The 19061-nt window shown below is 38.5% G+C and overlaps 2 protein-coding genes and 1 long non-coding RNA gene across 3 annotated transcripts; 2 read left to right on the plus strand and 1 right to left on the minus strand.

Moving 5' to 3' along the window:
• The first annotated feature begins 2736 nt into the window (after positions 1–2736).
• Positions 2737–10296, plus strand: LOC115664625 (disease resistance protein RPV1-like). Its single transcript, XM_056309324.1, has 7 exons — positions 2737–3324; positions 4129–5263; positions 5404–5688; positions 5792–7024; positions 8461–8533; positions 8729–8823; positions 10007–10296. The coding sequence occupies exons 1-5, from the start codon at positions 2837–2839 to the stop codon at positions 8467–8469; spliced, it is 3150 nt and encodes a 1049-aa protein (XP_056165299.1). The 5' UTR covers positions 2737–2836; the 3' UTR covers positions 8470–8533; positions 8729–8823; positions 10007–10296.
• A 996-nt stretch (positions 10297–11292) lies between these two features.
• LOC115668292 (uncharacterized) lies at positions 11293–11961 on the plus strand. Its single transcript, XR_004004173.2, has 2 exons — positions 11293–11373; positions 11454–11961. It is a non-coding gene; the product is annotated as an uncharacterized LOC115668292 (long non-coding RNA).
• A 2672-nt stretch (positions 11962–14633) lies between these two features.
• On the minus strand, positions 14634–15971 carry LOC130137574 (flap endonuclease 1-like). Its single transcript, XM_056309178.1, has 7 exons — positions 15865–15971; positions 15663–15744; positions 15152–15263; positions 15005–15061; positions 14842–14888; positions 14706–14760; positions 14634–14639 (listed from the first exon to the last, which is right to left on the minus strand). Exons 1-7 carry the CDS (start codon positions 15935–15937, stop codon positions 14634–14636), a joined length of 432 nt encoding a protein of 143 aa, XP_056165153.1. The 5' UTR covers positions 15938–15971.
• Positions 15972–19061: the final 3090 nt, after the last annotated feature.

The raw sequence follows: 19061 nt of genomic DNA on the forward strand, positions 1-19061 counted from the left end.
CTCCCTCGTCTCTTAATGCAAGATGGAGGAGACTTTGACTTGCTTTTCCCTCATCAGTCTTCTCTTTTCTCCCTCCTCTTTTCTTTAGAGTAGGTTTTATTGGCGTTTGCCTTGTGAAGAAAAGAAAAGGAAAATGCAACGAAGCAAGCAAGATGTTAGAAGACTTTGGTTTGCTTTCCCGTGTTACACGCTGTGAAGTAGATTACCTAACAACGATGATTTGGGACTTGAGTGCTTTCCAGAAAAATTAACCAATCAGGATTAATTTAAATTTGATAATTTATCGCCTCCGCTCGTGACCTTCTTTTGAAATTTTAATTTAAAATTTAAGATGAGCAAGTTGCAATTTGTAAGATTTGGCATAAAATATATCAGGCTACTCACATTTGGATCCTAATTAGTAAAATAGTTTGCATTGAGAATTTTTCAAATCAATCTATTTTGTAAATAAAAAAAGTACTGTTCGTGGCATTCTACATTCACTCCATTGCTAAATCTGATTATCTAGGCTGTTTTACAACTTAATTTCCAAAATCAAGTTGTTTTCACTGCAATCATCTTATTGTAAGCAGGATGCTAGATATATTTGGTTTGATTACGTGTAATCTTCATTAATGTGATTCGCATTTATCAAATCTTGCCTCGGAATATTGTCAGCGTCTTTTATATAGCTGTCTTTATGTTTAATGTATGGTATCACATTTCCACATTTGTTTGGGATGTAGATTTATATACAATAAGTGATCATTTGAAAAGGCAGGGCATAGTCAAGTATTGAAAATTTGTCACATCATTTTATAACTAAGTAATGATGTGAATGACTCTTTTCAATCTCTTATATTATTCTAATTGCTTTTATTTGTAACACCGGCCACGTAATACTTCAAAAAGTGTTGGTTTCATTTTGAATGGGACACTAGATATATTTGAGTTGATTTTGTGTAATCTTGGTTGATACGTTCCTCGATTTGTCAAATCTCCATATATTCGGAACATTGTCGTCGTCTTTTATATGATTATGTTTAAATTTGTGATATCATATGTCTTTCCATATTTGTTTGCCATTTAGATCCACATAAAAGATCATCATATTTGTTTGGGATCTACCTCTATATACTATAAAGTATTATTTGAAAAGGTAGGGCATAGTCAAGCATTCAAAGTTTGTCACGTTATTTTATAACTAAGGAATAATGTGAATGATTGTTTTCAGTCTCTTATACTATTTAGCTATTTTTATTGGTAACACCGGCACTTCATAAAGTGATGTTAATATTATGACACATATATGATAATTTTAATTTTAAATTTGTTATTAAATGAATGGGACCCGGAAACGATCGGGATCGGCGGAGAGAATTTGCCCGGGGAGCGAGGATCTGGGAATCTAGGTAGAGAAGGGTTTTGAGAACTCACCGACGACCCCCGATCCTCCCGAGCCGAGCGTCATGGATGAGCGAGCTGAGCGAAACGGAGTTTCCGCGGCGAGAGCTGTCGGAGATCTGATCGGAGGAGAGGAAGAGAGAGAGAGATAGAGAGAGAGGGAGGGATTGTTGCAGTTGCAGAGACGAGAGAGAGATAGAGTTAAGAGAGTACTCGATGGAAAGAGAGGAATAATAAAAGCTTTATGCCCGTCCTTAATAAAAAGGATGAAGATGGCTTCTTAAAAGCTTTAAAAAATTGATGGAGAAAGAGGAATAACAAAAAGGACGGGCAGAAAATAAAAACGAAATTGGGTACTCCAAGAGAAAAATATATATGGCCAAACAAATGAATTTTTACTATATCACATGACATAATAAAAAACGTCATAAATAATTTATCAAATTAATTTGATTAATTTATTTATTTATTTGTGAATTTGTATCAAATTAATTTGATTAAAATATTTAAGAAAATGATAATTATCATGTATATATAAAAATATAAATTTAATATATAACGTGTCCCAACGTGTCGGAATTCTTTACTTTTCGAAAAATAACGTGTCGACGTGTCTTGTCGTGTCGTGTTGTGTCGTATGTCGGTGTCGGTATCGGTGTCGGTGTCGGTGCAACATAGGTTATAAATAGATGGCTTGTTCTAAAACATATTGTTCATAGCACTCTGCATTCACTCATTTACTAAATCTGATTATCTAGGCTGTTTCACGGCTTAATTTCTAAACTCAAGTTGGTTTCATTTTGAATGGGATACTAGATATATTTGAGTTGATTTTGTGTAATCTTGGTTGATACATTCCTTGATTTGTCAAATCTCCATATATTCAGAACATTGTCATCGTCTTTTATATGATTATGTTTAAATTTGTGATATCATATGTCTTTCCATATTTGTTTGCCGTTTAGATCCATATAAAAGATCATCATATTTGTTTGGGATCTAGCTCTATATACTATAAAGTATTATTTGAAAAGGTAGGGCATAGTCAAGCATTCAAAGTTTGTCACGTTATTTTATAACTAAGGAATAATGTGAATGATTGTTTTCAGTCTCTTATACTATTTAGCTGTTTTTATTGGTAACACCGGCACTTCATAAAGTGATGTTAATATTATGACACATATATGATAATTTTAATTTTAAATTTGTTATTAAATGAATGGGACCCGGAAACTTCTAGGATCACAACCCATTGATCAATCCACGGAAACTTTTAGGAAACTTCTCGGAAACTTCTCGGATGACTCTTGGAAAGTTTTCCCCTACCCCATGACGCCAGAGATTGAGAGAGCTTATCATATTGACAGCCCTCGCTCTTATCCAAGCACACCCAATGCAAACTTCCCTGAGAGATAGAAAGGATTTGATATCTTAGGTGCTTAGAGATCCTACAATGGAGAAAGGGACGAATTCACAAGCATCATTTGGACCTTCATATGAAGTCTTTTTAAGTTTTCGCGGAGCAGACACCCGTTATGGATTCACCGATTGTCTTTACCATGGCATGGTTGACGCTGGGATCATCGTCTTTAGGGACAATGAATCGCTCCATGTTGGTAAGGAAATTGGTGGTGAACTTCTACAAGCAATTGAGAACTCCAAGATCTACGTTCCTATATTCTCTGAGAATTATGCTTCGAGTCACTGGTGCCTTCGAGAGCTTGCATATATGGTTGAGTGCACCTCGAAATCGAATGGAAACAAAGAGATTCTGCCGATTTTCTTGAACGTAGAACCTGCTGATGTCAAGCTCAAAACAAACTTGTATACCCAAGCTCTTTCAAAGCGCCAGAAGACATGGTGCACTGAAGTAGAGTCATGGGAAAAGGCTCTCATTGAGGTGGGCAAGATAAAGGGATGGAACTTGAAGAAAGATCAAGGGTAAATGTGTTAAACTGTTCAACTGCCATCTTTAGATCTCGTTTTGCTCCCTGTTCGGTTTAATTGTGGTATTGTTGATGAAAATATAGTTGATTAATCTAGTCGATTCGATATATAGTTTAAATAGCTGTTGCGCTGCTACTGCTATCGGCCACTATAGCGGCGAGAATGGAATTCTCGCCGGCAGTGGCCAATAGGGGCCGCTATCGGTGGTATCGCTGCAATAACTCCTGTCAATGACACTATTGCAGTGATAGCGCACCCTACTCATCTTAATTCTCTCTCTCCTCTCACTCTCAATCTCTGACACAGTAGCCACGAAGAGTAATAGATCTCTTAGCAGCTCCACCAAGTTGTTGGCCAGCCACTGCAGCTGCTCGTCACTCAGCCGCCGCCACTTCTCTGTTACCAGCCCAACACCAAGCTGCCTCTGAGCCATTCAACCCCCACCCTTTCTCTCTCACACTCGCTGAGCCCATATCCGGCGTCTCTGACTGGGGGCGACTCCTATTCTGGTGTCGCCAAGGCCAATGACGCCATCCCAGCGGTCGCAAGGCCACGACCCACGGGACATGGAGAATTGAGGAAATGCCGAGATGGCAGGTAGACGTGATGTCAACAGCGGCGTGGCAGTGGCAGGGACCGACAATGATGGCGACTGAAGTTTGGGAGCAGAGAGATCGGCAAATATCATAATCGTACTGGTGTCTAGATTTTCTTGCGCAATTTCCTCAATATGTGAAAGCAATTTAGTCAATTTGGGAGTAGTTTTACATCCCTAACATGGTTGTTATCTTATGGCAGCCAAGGAGATCTTATATGTTCTGTAATTCGAACGGTTTCGGTTAAGCTGAAGGTTGCATATGAAAATGTGACTGAACATTTAGTCGGAGTTGGTGATCGTGTAGAAGCTATAATCAAAATGTTGGATGTAGGATCTGATAGTGTACGATTTCTCGGAATTCACGGAATGGGCGGTGTTGGCAAAACAACTCTCGCTAAGGTCGTCTTCAACACACTATCTTCTAGCTATGACCGATGCTGTTTCCTTGCAGACGTTCGAGAATCATCAAAAGGCAATAATGGTATGGTAAATTTGCAAAAACAAATGTTATCCAAGCTCCTTGGTTCTCATTCCGTTGATCAAATTTATCACGTGAATGATGGGATCAACATGATTGACAGAGGAGTGCTTAGAAATAAAAAAGTTCTCGTTATTCTTGATGACGTGGATGAGAAACAACAGCTGAAATGTCTAGCAGAAAAAGGTAATTGGTTCGGTAGTGGTAGTAGGATTATCATAACTACTAGGGACAAAAGTGTCCTAATGATTGAGGGAACAACATGTGAAGGCCTTGTAAAAATGTCTGCAAATGTTTCGACTTATGAAGCACGTGAAATGGAATTTGATCATGCTCTTAAGCTTTTCAGTAGGCATGCATTCAGAAGAGACTCTCCACCAGATCACCACGTCTCCCTTTCAAAAGAAATTGTCTTTACTTTGGGAAAGCTTCCTTTAGCTCTTGAGATTACAGGTTCATCCCTTAACGGTAAATCTGAAGCATTATGGGATGACACATTGAAGAAGCTAAAAGAAGCTCCTCCCATGGAAGTCCAAAGAAAATTGCTAATAAGTTATGAAAGGTTAGATCGTGCACAAAGGCAAGTATTTCTAGATATAGCTTGTTTCTTTGTTAATGAGGACAAAACATACCCTTTCTACATGTGGGATGACTGTGGATACTACCCACATGATGCCCTTGAAGTCCTCTTTCTCATGTCCTTGATTAAAATCAAAGACGACAATACTTTTTGGATACATGACCAAGTGCGGGACCTCGGAAGGCAAATTGTCCGTGAAGAGAATTTCAACGATCCTTGTGAGCGTAGCAGAGTGTGGAATTTTGAGGAAGCCTTGAGCATTCTGAAGCGGAAAGAGGTAAGAAAGGGAACAACAATTTATTTTCCTATGAATTGTTGTAGACTATTCTTTAAAAAGGAAAAATTAATGGCTATTAAAGCTTGAAACTGTTTGCTTTTGACCTTCATATGGGGACTTCTTGGTGTTTCCATTGTCAGGGAAGTCGGAAAATGGAAGCACTGTCCATAGGATATCGAGGAAATGAAGACGTTATTCTAAAGCATGATGAATTTGCTAATTTACGGAATCTGAGGTTCTTTGAAGGGGATGGGGTGTTCTTTGTTGGAGACTTCAATAATCTTCTCTCGAATTTAAGATGGATTTCTTGGCAAAGTTGCCCTCCCAAGTTTGAGGCAACAAACTTTCATCCGACTAATTTAGTTGTTCTTGACCTTTCATGGAGCCATATTTCGGAGGGATGGATTGGCTGGAACCAAATCAAAGTATCGTTTGAGTCCCACTCCTTGCATACTCATATCGTTTCTTTTGTCATTTTTTTTCCTACAAGTCGTTTCTCAATATATATTTTATCAAATTATTTTGCAGGCAGCAAGTAAACTAAAAGTATTAGATCTCGGCTATTGCTCCTTTTTAAGAATACCTGATTTATCTCCGTGGGTGTCCTTGGAGAGATTGATTCTTGAAGGCTGTTACAACTTAATTGAAATCGACCCATCCATTGGTAAATTGAAGCTCCTAACTTCTTTGAACTTGAAGGGATGTCAATCTCTTCGAGAGTTGCCTGAAGAAATAGGTTGTCTACAAGCTTTGATAGAGATTGTCATGCCTAATGCGCTTCATGGACTTCCAGAGACGTTTGGTAACTTGCAGTCATTGTTGACCTTTGATGTACCAAATAGGCAAATCAACAAATTGCCATACTCGATTGGAGGGCTGGTGAAAATTAGGCGATTGAATTTATCTGGGTGTACATACATAAAGGAACTTCCAGATTCGATTGGGAAAGTACAATCATTAGTTGAGTTGGATATTTCATCGACAAGTATTGGTCACCTACCCGATTCAATTGGCAATCTAAAGCAACTGAAAGTACTAAGGATGAGAGGCATAATAGGGTTAACAAAATTGCCAAGTGCGATTGGGCTGGTGGAGAAGCTCGAAGAGTTGGATGCTCAAGAATGTTGCAACTTGACTGGCGAAATCCCCGAAGAAATTGGGAGACTGTCCCGTTTGAGGATCCTAGACTTGTCGGACACACGTATATCCGAATTACCCACCTCGGTGAGTCACCTCTCTAATCTCCAAATACTTAAGCTAGAAAAATGTTGTGAGCTGAAACAATTGCCGGAGCTTCCCCCAAGTTTGACTTGGCTGACATGGAGCCCTTTTTATTTCTCGTGTTCCACCCCGAGAATTGGTGCCCTATCTCAACAGGGAACACTTGTCACCACTCCTCCCACTAGCATCGGTACCCTATCTCAGCTTAAATCACTAGAATTGTCCTGCAATTACATGCAATTCCTCCCCCGGCTCCCGTCTAGTTTAAGAGAGTTACGACTTGAAGATCTGGAGACCACACGATCACCGGATTTTTCCAATTTGAAAAACTTGTTAATCTTGACATTCTATCAATGTTCGCTAAAACTCTCGAGTGTATTTGATGCGGAGTCGGAGGAACTCCGTGTGCAGCTCTGTAAGCTTAGAAAACTGGACTCACCGTCGCAGCCGGAAATGAAAAGATTGAGATTATTAAAGATGGATGATTGTGAGTTCCTTCCAGAAGTACTTGATCTGTCGCGCATGAAGAATCTATACGAGGTAAGTCTGAGACGTTGCCTTTCATTAGTCGAGATTCGTGGCCTTGAAGAATTGGGATCCCTTCACTCCCTATCAGTCGACGATTGCCCTTCCATGGAGAGGATGTCAGACCTATCGAAATTGAAAAAGCTACGGAAGCTCAAAGTAATAGATTGTGGCCAGCTAAAAAGCGTGCAAGGTCTAAACCACTTGGGACCTTTAAAGGAGCGGACAATCTTTGGTAATGGAGAGTTTGAGGGTGACACCTATCAGTCATCGGTTGCCTCTGCGTCCGCCGTCGTATCCAGGAGTCCAATCGGCGGCTCCGATTCATAGATCCATTGCATTCTTCAGAGTGTCGCCGCCGCCATTGCCTCTAGGAGCCCCATCGGTGCTGGTTGGAATATGGCAACACCAAGTTTCGCACCACAACTTGCAACTGGTAATTCTAAAATTGCACACCAAATGCTTGCGCAATTGCCTCTTTCCCTGTTCGAATCTGGATATGAAGTTTCGTTACGGTGGTTTGATGGGTGAAGTTTCTGGTGTTGAGCTAAATGGGAAAACTGTGCGAATGGACATCTTAGTTTTGATTTGATTTGATTTGGTGCGCAGAGGGTGGTAAAAACCCCACATTTCAAGAGAAGTTTGTGTTCATGCTCGTTGAAGGGAATAGGTAGTTGAATCTTGCGGTGTGGAACGGCAATATCCTCACTTTGGGCATGTGCGATCCGTTGAATCTATTCCTCTTTTCTTATGCATGTAGAATTATGGATAAGGTTCAAAAGCAAAATACAAAAAAAAAAGAAAATGTCAGAAGATAGAGTACATAAGATGACCTTTGTGTAAGAACAGTGGTGTGGTTTCTCTAATTCACTCATTTGCAATAATAATGCTAGGTTCTAACTTTGCTTTCAAAATTACATGCTGACTGCCAAATTATTGTTGTTGTCATCGTCATTATCATCATTAGTAGGTTTGATCACTTGACCAATTTGCTGGAAACTTGGGTGCTTCATAATAGTGGCTGCATTTTCCATGTCCATTTTAGTTAGTCATTTGTGTGTTAGGGCTTGGCATGTCATATTTGCCAACTTTTATTGTTTTATTGTCTATGGATATACTATATTTTGTTTTCAGGTGAAATATGAACTATTTGAGAATATTGGGAGTATTTATTCCTTTCAGAAGTAAAATTCTTGCACAATTTAGTTGTCCCAGTAGTGACCATTGCTGGCAATACACTAGTTCTTCTAGCTAGATTCTAATATGGTCAATTTTGCAATGGACCAAGTAGAATACTTATCTTGGTGTGAGAACAAGCCCTTGGATTTTTCCTTTTTATTTTCAAGAATATAGTTGGACACTTACTAATATTTGATCCGACAACTTTGAGATTGAAACATATTGACATGTCCAACCAATTCTGTAAGAATGACATGGACTATTTCCTGCAGCTGAAGTAATGGAGTCTTTACATATTCCCAAGGGTGTGGGACGGGTGTTGTTCAGCATCCTACATACTACCAGGTAAACTTCGGTTCCTAAGCATCCTTTTGTGGGTCATGGTAAGCTGAACTAATGTGGGATTTCCAAATTGTTGGAAATCATGTCACCCATGCATGTGCTATTGGAGCACTCATCTGAGTATTTTAGTATACTGTGGTACTAGTGAGTACTATGATTAGAAAGACAAATTAGATTTGTGCTATGTTTTGTTCTCAGATGGCTTATGTACAAAAAAGAGTTCGACACGAGCCATGTGGAATTCGTGAGAGATGGAGCAAAATGGTTGGTAGAGAACGTAGAAATTAAACTTGGTAGGATTCATCCCTTTTTATTATTCTGATGCAATCTTAGTGAGAAAGCTCTTTTTCTCTTTTCTTTTTTTCTTTTTTGTTTGTGTGTGTTTGGTGGTTTGCTTCATTTTCATCTTATCTTCACCTTTTACCAAGACTCACTGATTTATAGTGTACTTCATGATGTTTCCTAATCGTTACCCAGAAACCATGTTAGGATATATTTCTCTGTTAGGTAGCTACCTTTTCTATTACCACCAATTTTTATTTGCAGCTTCACTACAAGCAAATGTTATTTTTCTTAGGCATGGCAACAAATGCATACTTTCATCTTATTTGATTTTCTCCTTGCCGACACATGAGTCGTAGTATGGTGCTGTAATAACTGTCAACATGAACACATGACATTCGGTTGATCTCTAAAGACATGGTTGTGTAAGAAAACGCTCAAGCATATGTTGCTATCAGGCTTTTTGAGCACTACACAGGTTCAATTTTCGCTAAACCTCCCTCTTGAGAAATAGTGCAACTTGATCATCTATTTTCTTTCTTCTTCTGCAACTTGTAGATTATTACATGTCTGAGACTGAGATGCAATCTTGCATGACATAGTCTGTGCTATTCGATGCATGTATTGATTACCTGTTTGTTACCTCATATGATCATTTGATCCCATCCCATCTTATCTTCCTCGAAAGCTAGGTAAGAAATTGATTTGACGTATGACAAACTTCCCCATCAAAGTTAAGGATGACCATGTTTCATTGTTGAATTGCCATCTTAGACCTAAACTAGTGTTGGTGATTTTGTCCGGATTTCACATCGTTGCATTCTCATATGAAGTCTAGGTTCAAGAAATTGACATTGCGGTAAAGCTGCAAGAAATTATTCTTGTTGAGGGCTTGAAACTCGAAGATGTACCCATAGGAGTGTATACAGTCCATGTCTGCCTTTGAGATTACTTGGTGCAGAAGGATCACGTATAAGATGCATCCTTATCAAATAACTTCTCCGAGTTTTGTTCTTTTTGAGGGGAATTAATTAGATGACTATTTTATCTACGATCATCATTATCGTCATCACATGAGATCAACTTATCCCTGATTGGTTACCATAGAGGTGTCAATTGAAGATTCTTTTGTTGTTTTCGTGACTTTGCATGTGATAATGCCAGGTGCTAACAATATTTCTTTTTTTGTTCCAGGGGAGTAGGAGTTATCAAAAGTGCCAAGTGAGAAAGGCATTGCACGCACGTTCTCCTCAGAATTCAAATTTACTTTGACGGGACACGTTTTGCAGAGATTGTGGAACTTTAGCGATCATTTGAATATGTAATATTACTATAGGCAAAGCAAAGGCTATGGTTATGTTTACATAGATAATGTTATGCTTTCAAACTAAGACTCATTTGGATTGTTTCTCATGTTTCTTCTTTTCTGTTAATAAAGAGCTGCTGAGGATTGACTTCATTTGAACATTTACTTGATGAGGCCCGCCGAAATTGGTTATGGTGACTCATGAACAGAAGGCTTTGAGAATCTGTTTGGCTATTTGAGAGCAGTTCTCTCCGGTAGAATTGTCCATGACAAGGGCAAAAAAAAATCATTGTTTCAAGTCTTTCCTATATTTATTTGCAAATATTTTTGCACACGACAGGCGTTTCTGGCGTGGTTTTAGATTGATTTGGCATTAGGATACGCCATTCCCTAGTGTTCTCTTGGTTGAGGTCTCATGGGGGCTGAAGTTTGCTTATATCACTGTAGTTTGATTTTTTTTTTCCTTCTTTTACAGTCCGGTATCTTCTGAGTTCTTGTGAACTATTTGATTGAGCTAATAGGGGTCTAATCTGACTATGTCCAAGTTTGGCTTGGTCTTACTAGTCATTTCCAGATTCACATTACCCTTTTACTATAACGATACCCGAAGATAGTGTTGCTCAAAGTCTTATCCAGGGCTACTTTTTCTGCACCTTCAACAAGTAGCTTCTTTACATGTCCACTGTTGAAATATTGCGCCAACCTAATTTTCTCTCTTCTTTAATACTTCACTAACCGCATCTTCTTGTTTTGTTCGGAAACTTTCGTACAATCACAGGAGCACTTGGCACCCGCTGGTTATGTGAAGATACAACCGTGACTATGATTCTGTGCTAATAGAGAAAATATTTAAACAGGATGACTTTTTGTTTATATCTTCTCGATGGTCCTAATTTTGTACATCTTACTATATTATCCTGTCAAAAAATTTTATAACCATTCCAAAATAGGCGTGGCCGACAATACTCTTTGTATAACATAGGAGCAATGCATATTTTCATAGATTCCCTGTTTTTAGTTTCATATGTTTGATGTTATTTCTCAATGCAAAATCTCATTTCACTCGCTATTGTGTCACAAAGTAAATGTTATTTCAATTAAGCAATGCGTGAATTGCCTTTCGTTTCTGCAGGACCTTGCTAACTGTCTAAAAGGCTGCATGTTTCTCCCAAAAGTAAATATTGATCTCGTGGATTACAGAAACTCAACCTACAAGGAAAGATTTGCTAACTTGCAGAACCTAGTCCTTATTATGGTTAGTTTTGTATATGTTATTGATTTTGGATCTTTGTCTTTTGCAGCTTTGTGATGCTAACTCTTTTTATTTCCCTCTAGTTTGAGCAAGACACTGTGTTGATACCAAAGGAAACATCCTAGTTCGTATACTATCTAGATGAAACTTTTGATACTGTTTTGCCTACCCAGGAGGTAATTACTGCATTAACTTGAAATGCAGTTATCAGTGTCTTTATCGGTGCCATTGAATCATGGTAATTTTGGGTGATACTGATGGTCGCTGAAAAGCAGCGATAAAGTATTTATGGTGGATGAGGGTGGAATCTCCTTGTGGTTCAGAAAGCATGCATTTTGAAAGATTCCATTCTTTTGAGATTATTTCCTGTCGTCAAACCGATTCCATAATTAAGAATTTGCTTGAGGACTTGCACGCACATAAATATGTTAAAAATCAAGGGTGTAAAATATATAAAATCTCTGGTAACATTGATATTGACTTGGAATCAACTTGTTTTATTGCACTTTGCGCAGTCAACCAAGAAATGTAACAGAGAACAAGCTGAAACATTTTCTAAGCCCTAGATATGAATGATTAACCATGTTGAAAGTAATACTGAGGATTGTGAAAGCATTATCTTTACCGAGCTCTTACTCTACAATCTTAGGGTGTAGGAGGTGTATATCCATGACATGGTTTGGAATTACTTTTGGTAGTGATTTATGATTTTCATTTCATCATTGAGCATTAACTATTGACAAGTCGATAATCGAAGGAAAATTGCATTTACATGAGAAAAATGGACAAACGAGAATGGGCGAACGAACATATTGTGATATTGTGTTGTCACTATGGTGTAAGCTCGTCATAACATGCTTTTACCCTTACTCTGCTACAATTTGCATCCTTTTACGATTAGGACTGGATTGGATTGAAAAATAAAATAGAAATGTATCTAATCGATGCATTTCCTGCGGACCGAGCTTTACACCAAGGATTGGATTGGATTGGATTGAAGACCTTGGATGAAGCTGGGAAAGTCAATTCATCAATGTCTCTAGGAACCATCTCCAGATCTCTCTCGCTGACATGCAAAAATATATAGTACCTTACTTGGTGGATGATGCAGCTTTAGCAAAGAAAATGGCAACAAGAATGGCTTCTAGTAGTTGGACCCCATGGGTTCAGGGTTTGTATCGAAGAATGTTGAGGCAAAGATTGGTTAGGCTGTTTGAGGATCGGCCACTACTCCTCTTGGCAGTTACCTTTAGCTTCTGCTTAAAAATGTAAGATTATGACATACAATGTGATGAGAGATCAACTCAGGCAGAAACTGAGACGACAAATGAACTCCATATAGATTTTGATTTACATGTGACCTAAAGATAAAGCAGTTAGGACTTGATCATTTGCAAAATATGCACAATGTAACTGGGTTCTTACACCTACCGTGTGAGTTAACCATTTTCACTGTGGCATATACTCTATCAACAAATATAGGTGGACCAAATCAATGGTTGAATTTTCATTTACCTTAATGTACTATACACATAGGTAAATGACCCAACAGATGATAGGATTTATACTACACAAATAAATAAAATATATGATCTGATTAAAGATCATATTACAATTTACTTATATACATTATAAGCTATAGTATACTAAATGTCCATTTAAATTTTGCATGCATTAGCTAATTCCAATTTCTTGGTAACTCCTCTGCTTCTCCATGCAAATTTATTTTATGATTGCTGACTCTTTCTAGCATCCAATTTTCAGTTCCTAACATGATAATGTTCTTATGGTGTTTCGAAATAATCCTCCTAAATTATGTTATGTAATTTGTTAATTTGGATATGACTCAATGTAAGAGACAATAAACAAGTTAAATTTGTAATTGGAGTTTTGATATGATTTGTTAGTAACATAAGTGGCAACAAATCGAAGTCATCTACTAACTATTCGATATCAAGCTGGTGTAGTTTCGTATCTCCATCTTCCGAGTTATCAGTCAACCCATCAAATGTATGCGCGCTGAGAAACTTACACATGAAACACATGATAGTAGTCCAACAAGATAAACAAGTAGTCATGAATGAAAGTTAAATCAGCATTCAGCACCCATAAACCTTCCATGATATGATGGTATCCAGCAAAGACTGCATGAGACTACAAACTGACATCAAGTTTCCACTCGTAATTTGCATGCAAACCTCCTGGATAAGGCAAGAAACATAACGACGCATATATCACAATTCCAAGCGGGGAGATTTAAGAGAGAAATTGAAATCAAGAATTGTGAAGAATCGCCATTGGGAAACTCACAAGTACCTCACATAGATGTCGATGGTTTTGCTGTTCCATGATCTGTTATGTGCCAACTAAACTATTTCTTACCACCACCAGCCTGGAACTCTTGTTAGTTGCTGCTTTGGCAATATATTCAGGGGTTTCCTGTTGAATGGATGACAATAATATACACATTGTATAAGTGACATATACGTATCGTAAAATGAACACTAAAATGCAATTTGCCCGACAAGAAGTACCAATCTCATTCTAACATAGAGAGAAAACTTCATCCATCTAATAAAAATTTATACAAATCTCTTCCAAAATTGCAATACCATAAGACATGACCCGTTTTTTATGAAAGGAAAGCATCAACTTGCTTCTAACAATGGGCAAAAACAGCATCTACAAGTCAGGACTTGCTCAATAAATAGGGTTCCTACATCCACCATCATTTAGCTCCATGTCGGGAGGCAGACAACTCTCAACGGCTGTTTGAAGTTCCTCAAACCCAGGACCATGGTTGGCATTTTAAAGTTGCCAAGGAACCTGTGCTGGAGATTTACAGAGACTTGTGTAGAGCATGTCTTAGGCTTGAACACCAGATTGGGGGATTTAAGTGTGCATTTGCTTTCCTGTCATCCATTGCAATTATGGTTGTTAATCAGGCCGAAATTCTTAACAGATCCGTATAAGCATGCTGGTGCTTTTGTTTATCTAATTGATTTCATGAATAGGATGATGCAACACCATTAGCACATCTGTAAAGTTATATGAGACTAATCGGGCATAAGCAGCAGGGGCATGGCAACACACTACCGTTGATTTACAACACTACCACCAACAGTTTAAAAATGATCACAAAGATCTAAAAATTTGTGCATCGCTAGGGCAATCAATGGCTTATGAAGTGAGTTAAAGGGAGTACTATTCATCCATCAAAAGTTGCATCTGAAGACATCTCTTTGCTAGAGCAATGTGTGACATTACACCTTCACATACATTAAAAGAAGGTAAATTCTAGGTGCTCAGTACTCAAATATATCAAGATGACATACCTTCCTCTTAGCAGGTATAGATAGATTCTTAGCTGGCTTAAAGAAGGATTCTAATCTGTAGAAAATAAATGAGGAATCATCGGATGAAAGAAAGTGCATTTTGGAAGTCACTTTCATTTATTCACGCTTTAGTTACCGGCCTTGTGATGACTCATCCTTAGCTGCCTTAATCTTCTCTATCGTCTGCTACACATGGTAAAACAACATTGAAAACATGTATGCTCTCTCCTCCAGAGGAAAAGAAGCAACTTCCTCGAGTAGGCAACTGACCAACACATTACTGAAGATAGAAGCCATACCTTTGTCACTCTGTCAATGTTGAACCCATTCTCATTCACTAGAAACGACATTAAGCCCTTGAAAGGGAAAGAACAATCAATTAAGAAATGAGTCAAGAATTCAAAAGTGAAATGTTGCAAGTAAATCCCAACATGAAAATGGCCCACTTCGTCATTTGGAGCAGTCCATTTTATCTCAGGTTGTTCCTCCGTAGAAACTATTGGTTCCTTAAAAAGCAGTCGAGCTTCGCCATAGGGCCAATTATCGGGTATCTGATACCTATTCAAAAAACAAGCAAACATTTCCTTAAGAAGGATAACTGAACTGAATAAAGACTTCCAAGTAATGCAAAGAACCTCCGGGTCTTAAGGATAGAGAAACGAATTTTGTTCAAGTGAGAGTGAAAGAATAGACAAAGCAGAAATCATAATAGATAAAAGTATTATGGTAAATCAACACATGAAGTAGCATGGTTGATGCACTGATTGCCAGCCCAAATCTATTGGTGGCAAATGATCTTTCAGTTTCAAATTGTTGATCAAATATTTCCGCTCCAGCTGAGTTTGAGAGATAATTCTTTTAAGTGAAGGAATCAGCAGCCAAGACAATTACAGTGAGAAACTATGCTGCCTTATTTTGCTTACAAATCGGGGGACAAGATAAGAGAATAAGAAGCACCTTTGCTTGTTTATGTTCTCTAGTATGTTTTCTATGGAACCATGTTGACGGATGAGCTTAAGAGCAGTCAGCCCTCCAATACCTGATAAATTCATTCCAAAGTAAAGCCACTGAAATCATCAATCTAAAACATATGAGAGGGCAGAATGATATACGATAGCGTAAAACAGTTAACAGAGCACTGCAATAATATCACGTCTACCTCGAATGCTTTCACAATAGTCACATCCAGAGAGAATGCAAAGGTCAATGAATTGATCCATATCCAGATTCATCTCCTCCAAGATCTAAAAGTCATGAAAGTGAGAAAAAAAAAATTTAAGTAATCGCAATGAATAAACTTTCCTAAGTACCCTGGAAATTTCAAATTCCATGACTGGAACTTTTCTTGAGCTGGGATCCATAAAATGGCGAAGAAATCTAGGAGCTCCAAAAGTAAGGGAATCCATATCTTCAGAAGCAACTGCATAAACCTGAAAAACAAAAATTACATCTAAAACACCATGCGTGATAGATGAATTCTGGTTACCGCACAACAATTAAGCAATGATAGGAATTCAAAGTCAGCGAAAATTCCTTGGACAAAGATGATTTAGTAAAGAACGTACCAAATGTAAATTACTACGTAGAAGAAGACATTAGACAAGTGAAAAAGCATAAGTTCAGTGGATCCCGTAAAAACTTCTTTCGAGGAAACAAGTGACTATGCCGAAGAAGACATTAGACAAATGAACAAGCATAAGTTCAGTGAACAAGGAAATTAAATCATGGAAACAAGATGGCAATTTACATAGAGTTAAACGATTGGTTATCATGTGAAACAATGAACTATCCTAAATCAGAAGACGATCAAACAGGAAGATACTTGCCTTTCCAGCTTTGCAAAGTGCAGCACATTGTGCCTCTGCTTCTGAAGGAGCCTAACATACAAAAACTGAATTTGATATCTAAACTTTTTGTTAGAAATAAAAAAAAGAACAAACTTTTCAGACAGAATAGTAACCTCAACTAGTGGGACACCCATAAGTCTTAGTAGTCTTTTGCAATCTTCATTGTGCTGTTGTGTCACCTGCAAGGGTATCAAAGCCATGTACCACAAGTCCACACACACCCAATTAGCTACGTACATAGGTTTTTCTGGAAAACAAAGACAAAATCAAACTTCACATCGAACAGGACAAAAAGATCGCACTGTAAGGAAGTGATCCAAACAAAGACAAACCTTCACAGTTCTTTTACTGAATTTCTCTATGTCTTGCTTGTTCTGAGACTGCAGGCAATAAATACAGAGTTCACTAAGACTTTTTGTACTCTGTGCGTGAGAGAGAGAAAGAGAGAGAGAGAGAGAGAGAGAGAGAGAGAGAGAGAGATGCACATATACCGCAATGGCTAATGCCAACTCCTCAGAGGCATCTGCCCTCTTCAAAAAACTGCTCAGAGACTCATTAAAGGTAACTAAACGTATTCATAGATACTTTAAAAAAACGAGAGAATAGAAGGCTACATAATAATAAAGTACCGTTTTGCAAGCTCTTGCTTCTTCAAATCAGGAGGTTGACCATCAAATACGTAGCTGTCGTAACAACAGCAAAGCATAATTCAGAGAAAGATGAGCTTCATTCTTCTTAGCATTCTATCCCAATGAAAACAGAGGAGGTAAAGAAAAAGACTTACACTGGCTGTATCCCCGCTTCCAACAGCCTAATCGTCCGGTAAAGCATGCCTTGCAGATGACTACACGGGAAGACAAATAAAAAAGCAGCTCAATGTCAACACTTCCCAAGCACAAAGATCACATACATAAAACCGAGTCCAAACAATAACATCTGAAGCATCAAAACAGAAACTTGAGCAAAGTGGATTTTCATTTCCACGAAGTATTGCGATGCCAGTAGCAGTACCTGGTGACTTGACCAGCCTCATTGGTGAGTATCTGAGTCCCCTTCCTCCCAACCACAATCTGATCCACCAATCAAAGTCCAAAAAAAACCACCAACCACTCAAAATCCAAATCCCAACCGACACCGAAACGCGCAATCAATCACAGGCATCGATCCACAAAAAGAAAAGCACTTAACGAGGAACTGATAGATGCTCATGCTGGCATCGACGGCGATCCTCCGGCCGGAGTAGCTCTCCAGCTTTTGCTCCCTCATCGCCTTCGGGGCATTGTCCGCCAGTAGCTTCGTCAGTCCCTATCGAAATCAACGGACGATTCGATTAACAATCATATGGAAATGATCGGATTGAAGAAGAGGGAGGCGGAACTACCTTGATGCCCATTTTCGGAGAGAGATCAAATTGCAGTGGAAATTGAGGATGAAATTGAATTCTAGGGTTCGAGCTCTTCCGTCTTCCCGCCTAATTTGGAGACCGGCGCGTGTGGGTGGAGAGCGTTGGGAGTCGCGAGTGGGAACGCTGTTAATGTCCGAATTTTCACGATAACTAATAATTTAAGAGGGAGACTTGGAATCAATTCTCTTTATAGGTGCTCTTGGCCTATTTGGATTAGCAACCGTTATGACACGTCATGAAAGCACACCGTGATATGTACATATTAAATAATGGGTCGTCATCCTAGGAGTTTCCAACGTCCCATTCATTTAATAATAAATTTTAAATCGGAGATCCACAACTTTAAAAATGGAGGATATAAAGAGAAATCTGGATACATAGTGAAGGTGATTTTTGAGCTTTTCTTTATTTTAACCATATCAGAAAAGATTTAAAAGAAACAAAATGAAGGGTTTGATGTATACAAAATTTACGTAATATCGTTGGACATCCAGAATACATGAATTGTGCAAATTTCATACCGAGTCCCATTGTTAAACACAAGTTTTACCATAATTGTGATTGATTTTATCTAGTCGCGTCACTTATAATAAGTCTATACGACATTTTCACGGTAAATAAGGGTCCATCATCCTGCAATGCTAGATTGAGGAAGACTTCGGACTTCGCCAGTCTTTTCTTTTGTCCCGCTTCTTTTGAGTAGGTTTTCGTCGCGGGCTTTTCTCCCTTATCAATGAATTGGAAGCTCTTGATGTTTCAAGCAATAAAGCTCTCGGGAAGGATCCCTCCGGAAGAACAAACCCAAGTCACTTCCCTAAGCTTTCTTCAATGTGTCAAGACAACCATCTCTCGAGAGTTACTATTAGCATTTTACGTGATTTTCAATCACCTTCGAAACAACAATAATAAACGTGAAAAATATCATTATTGCGTAAACATCTCTAATACATCATATTAGTGATTGTTACAATGAATTCACATGAATTAACTATTCCGAAAAATGTGGGAGAAAAAACCTCGAAAAGGAATTGGTCTTGCATGTCACGCCCCGGACCCCACCAAGCCCGCTACATCTCGTCCATGGTCGAATTGAAGGCGACATCC

This window comes from Syzygium oleosum, unplaced genomic scaffold (assembly GCF_021117445.2).
Source record: "Syzygium oleosum isolate NSW1041296 unplaced genomic scaffold, Sole_v2.1 Sole_v2.03, whole genome shotgun sequence".
NCBI lineage: Eukaryota > Viridiplantae > Streptophyta > Magnoliopsida > Myrtales > Myrtaceae > Syzygium > Syzygium oleosum.

What these genes read in the sequence shown, in the direction of transcription:
- LOC115664625 (XM_056309324.1), top strand. Translation starts at nt 2,837, where the DNA reads ATGGAGAAAGGGACGAATTCACAAGCATCATTTGGACCTTCATATGAA. An exon ending in GCATTCTGAAGCGGAAAGAG is followed by an intron (nt 5,264 to 5,403) that starts GTAAGAAAGGGA and finishes TTCCATTGTCAG; the next exon opens with GGAAGTCGGAAAATGGAAGC. An exon ending in TTGGCTGGAACCAAATCAAA is followed by an intron (nt 5,689 to 5,791) that starts GTATCGTTTGAG and finishes ATTATTTTGCAG; the next exon opens with GCAGCAAGTAAACTAAAAGT.
- LOC130137574 (XM_056309178.1), bottom strand. Translation starts at nt 15,937, where the DNA reads ATGAATCTGGATATGGATCAATTCATTGACCTTTGCATTCTCTCTGGA. An exon ending in GAGAACATAAACAAGCAAAG is followed by an intron (nt 15,264 to 15,662) that starts GTGCTTCTTATT and finishes TTTTTTGAATAG; the next exon opens with GTATCAGATACCCGATAATT. An exon ending in GATGAGTCATCACAAGGCCG is followed by an intron (nt 14,761 to 14,841) that starts GTAACTAAAGCG and finishes TATTTTCTACAG; the next exon opens with ATTAGAATCCTTCTTTAAGC.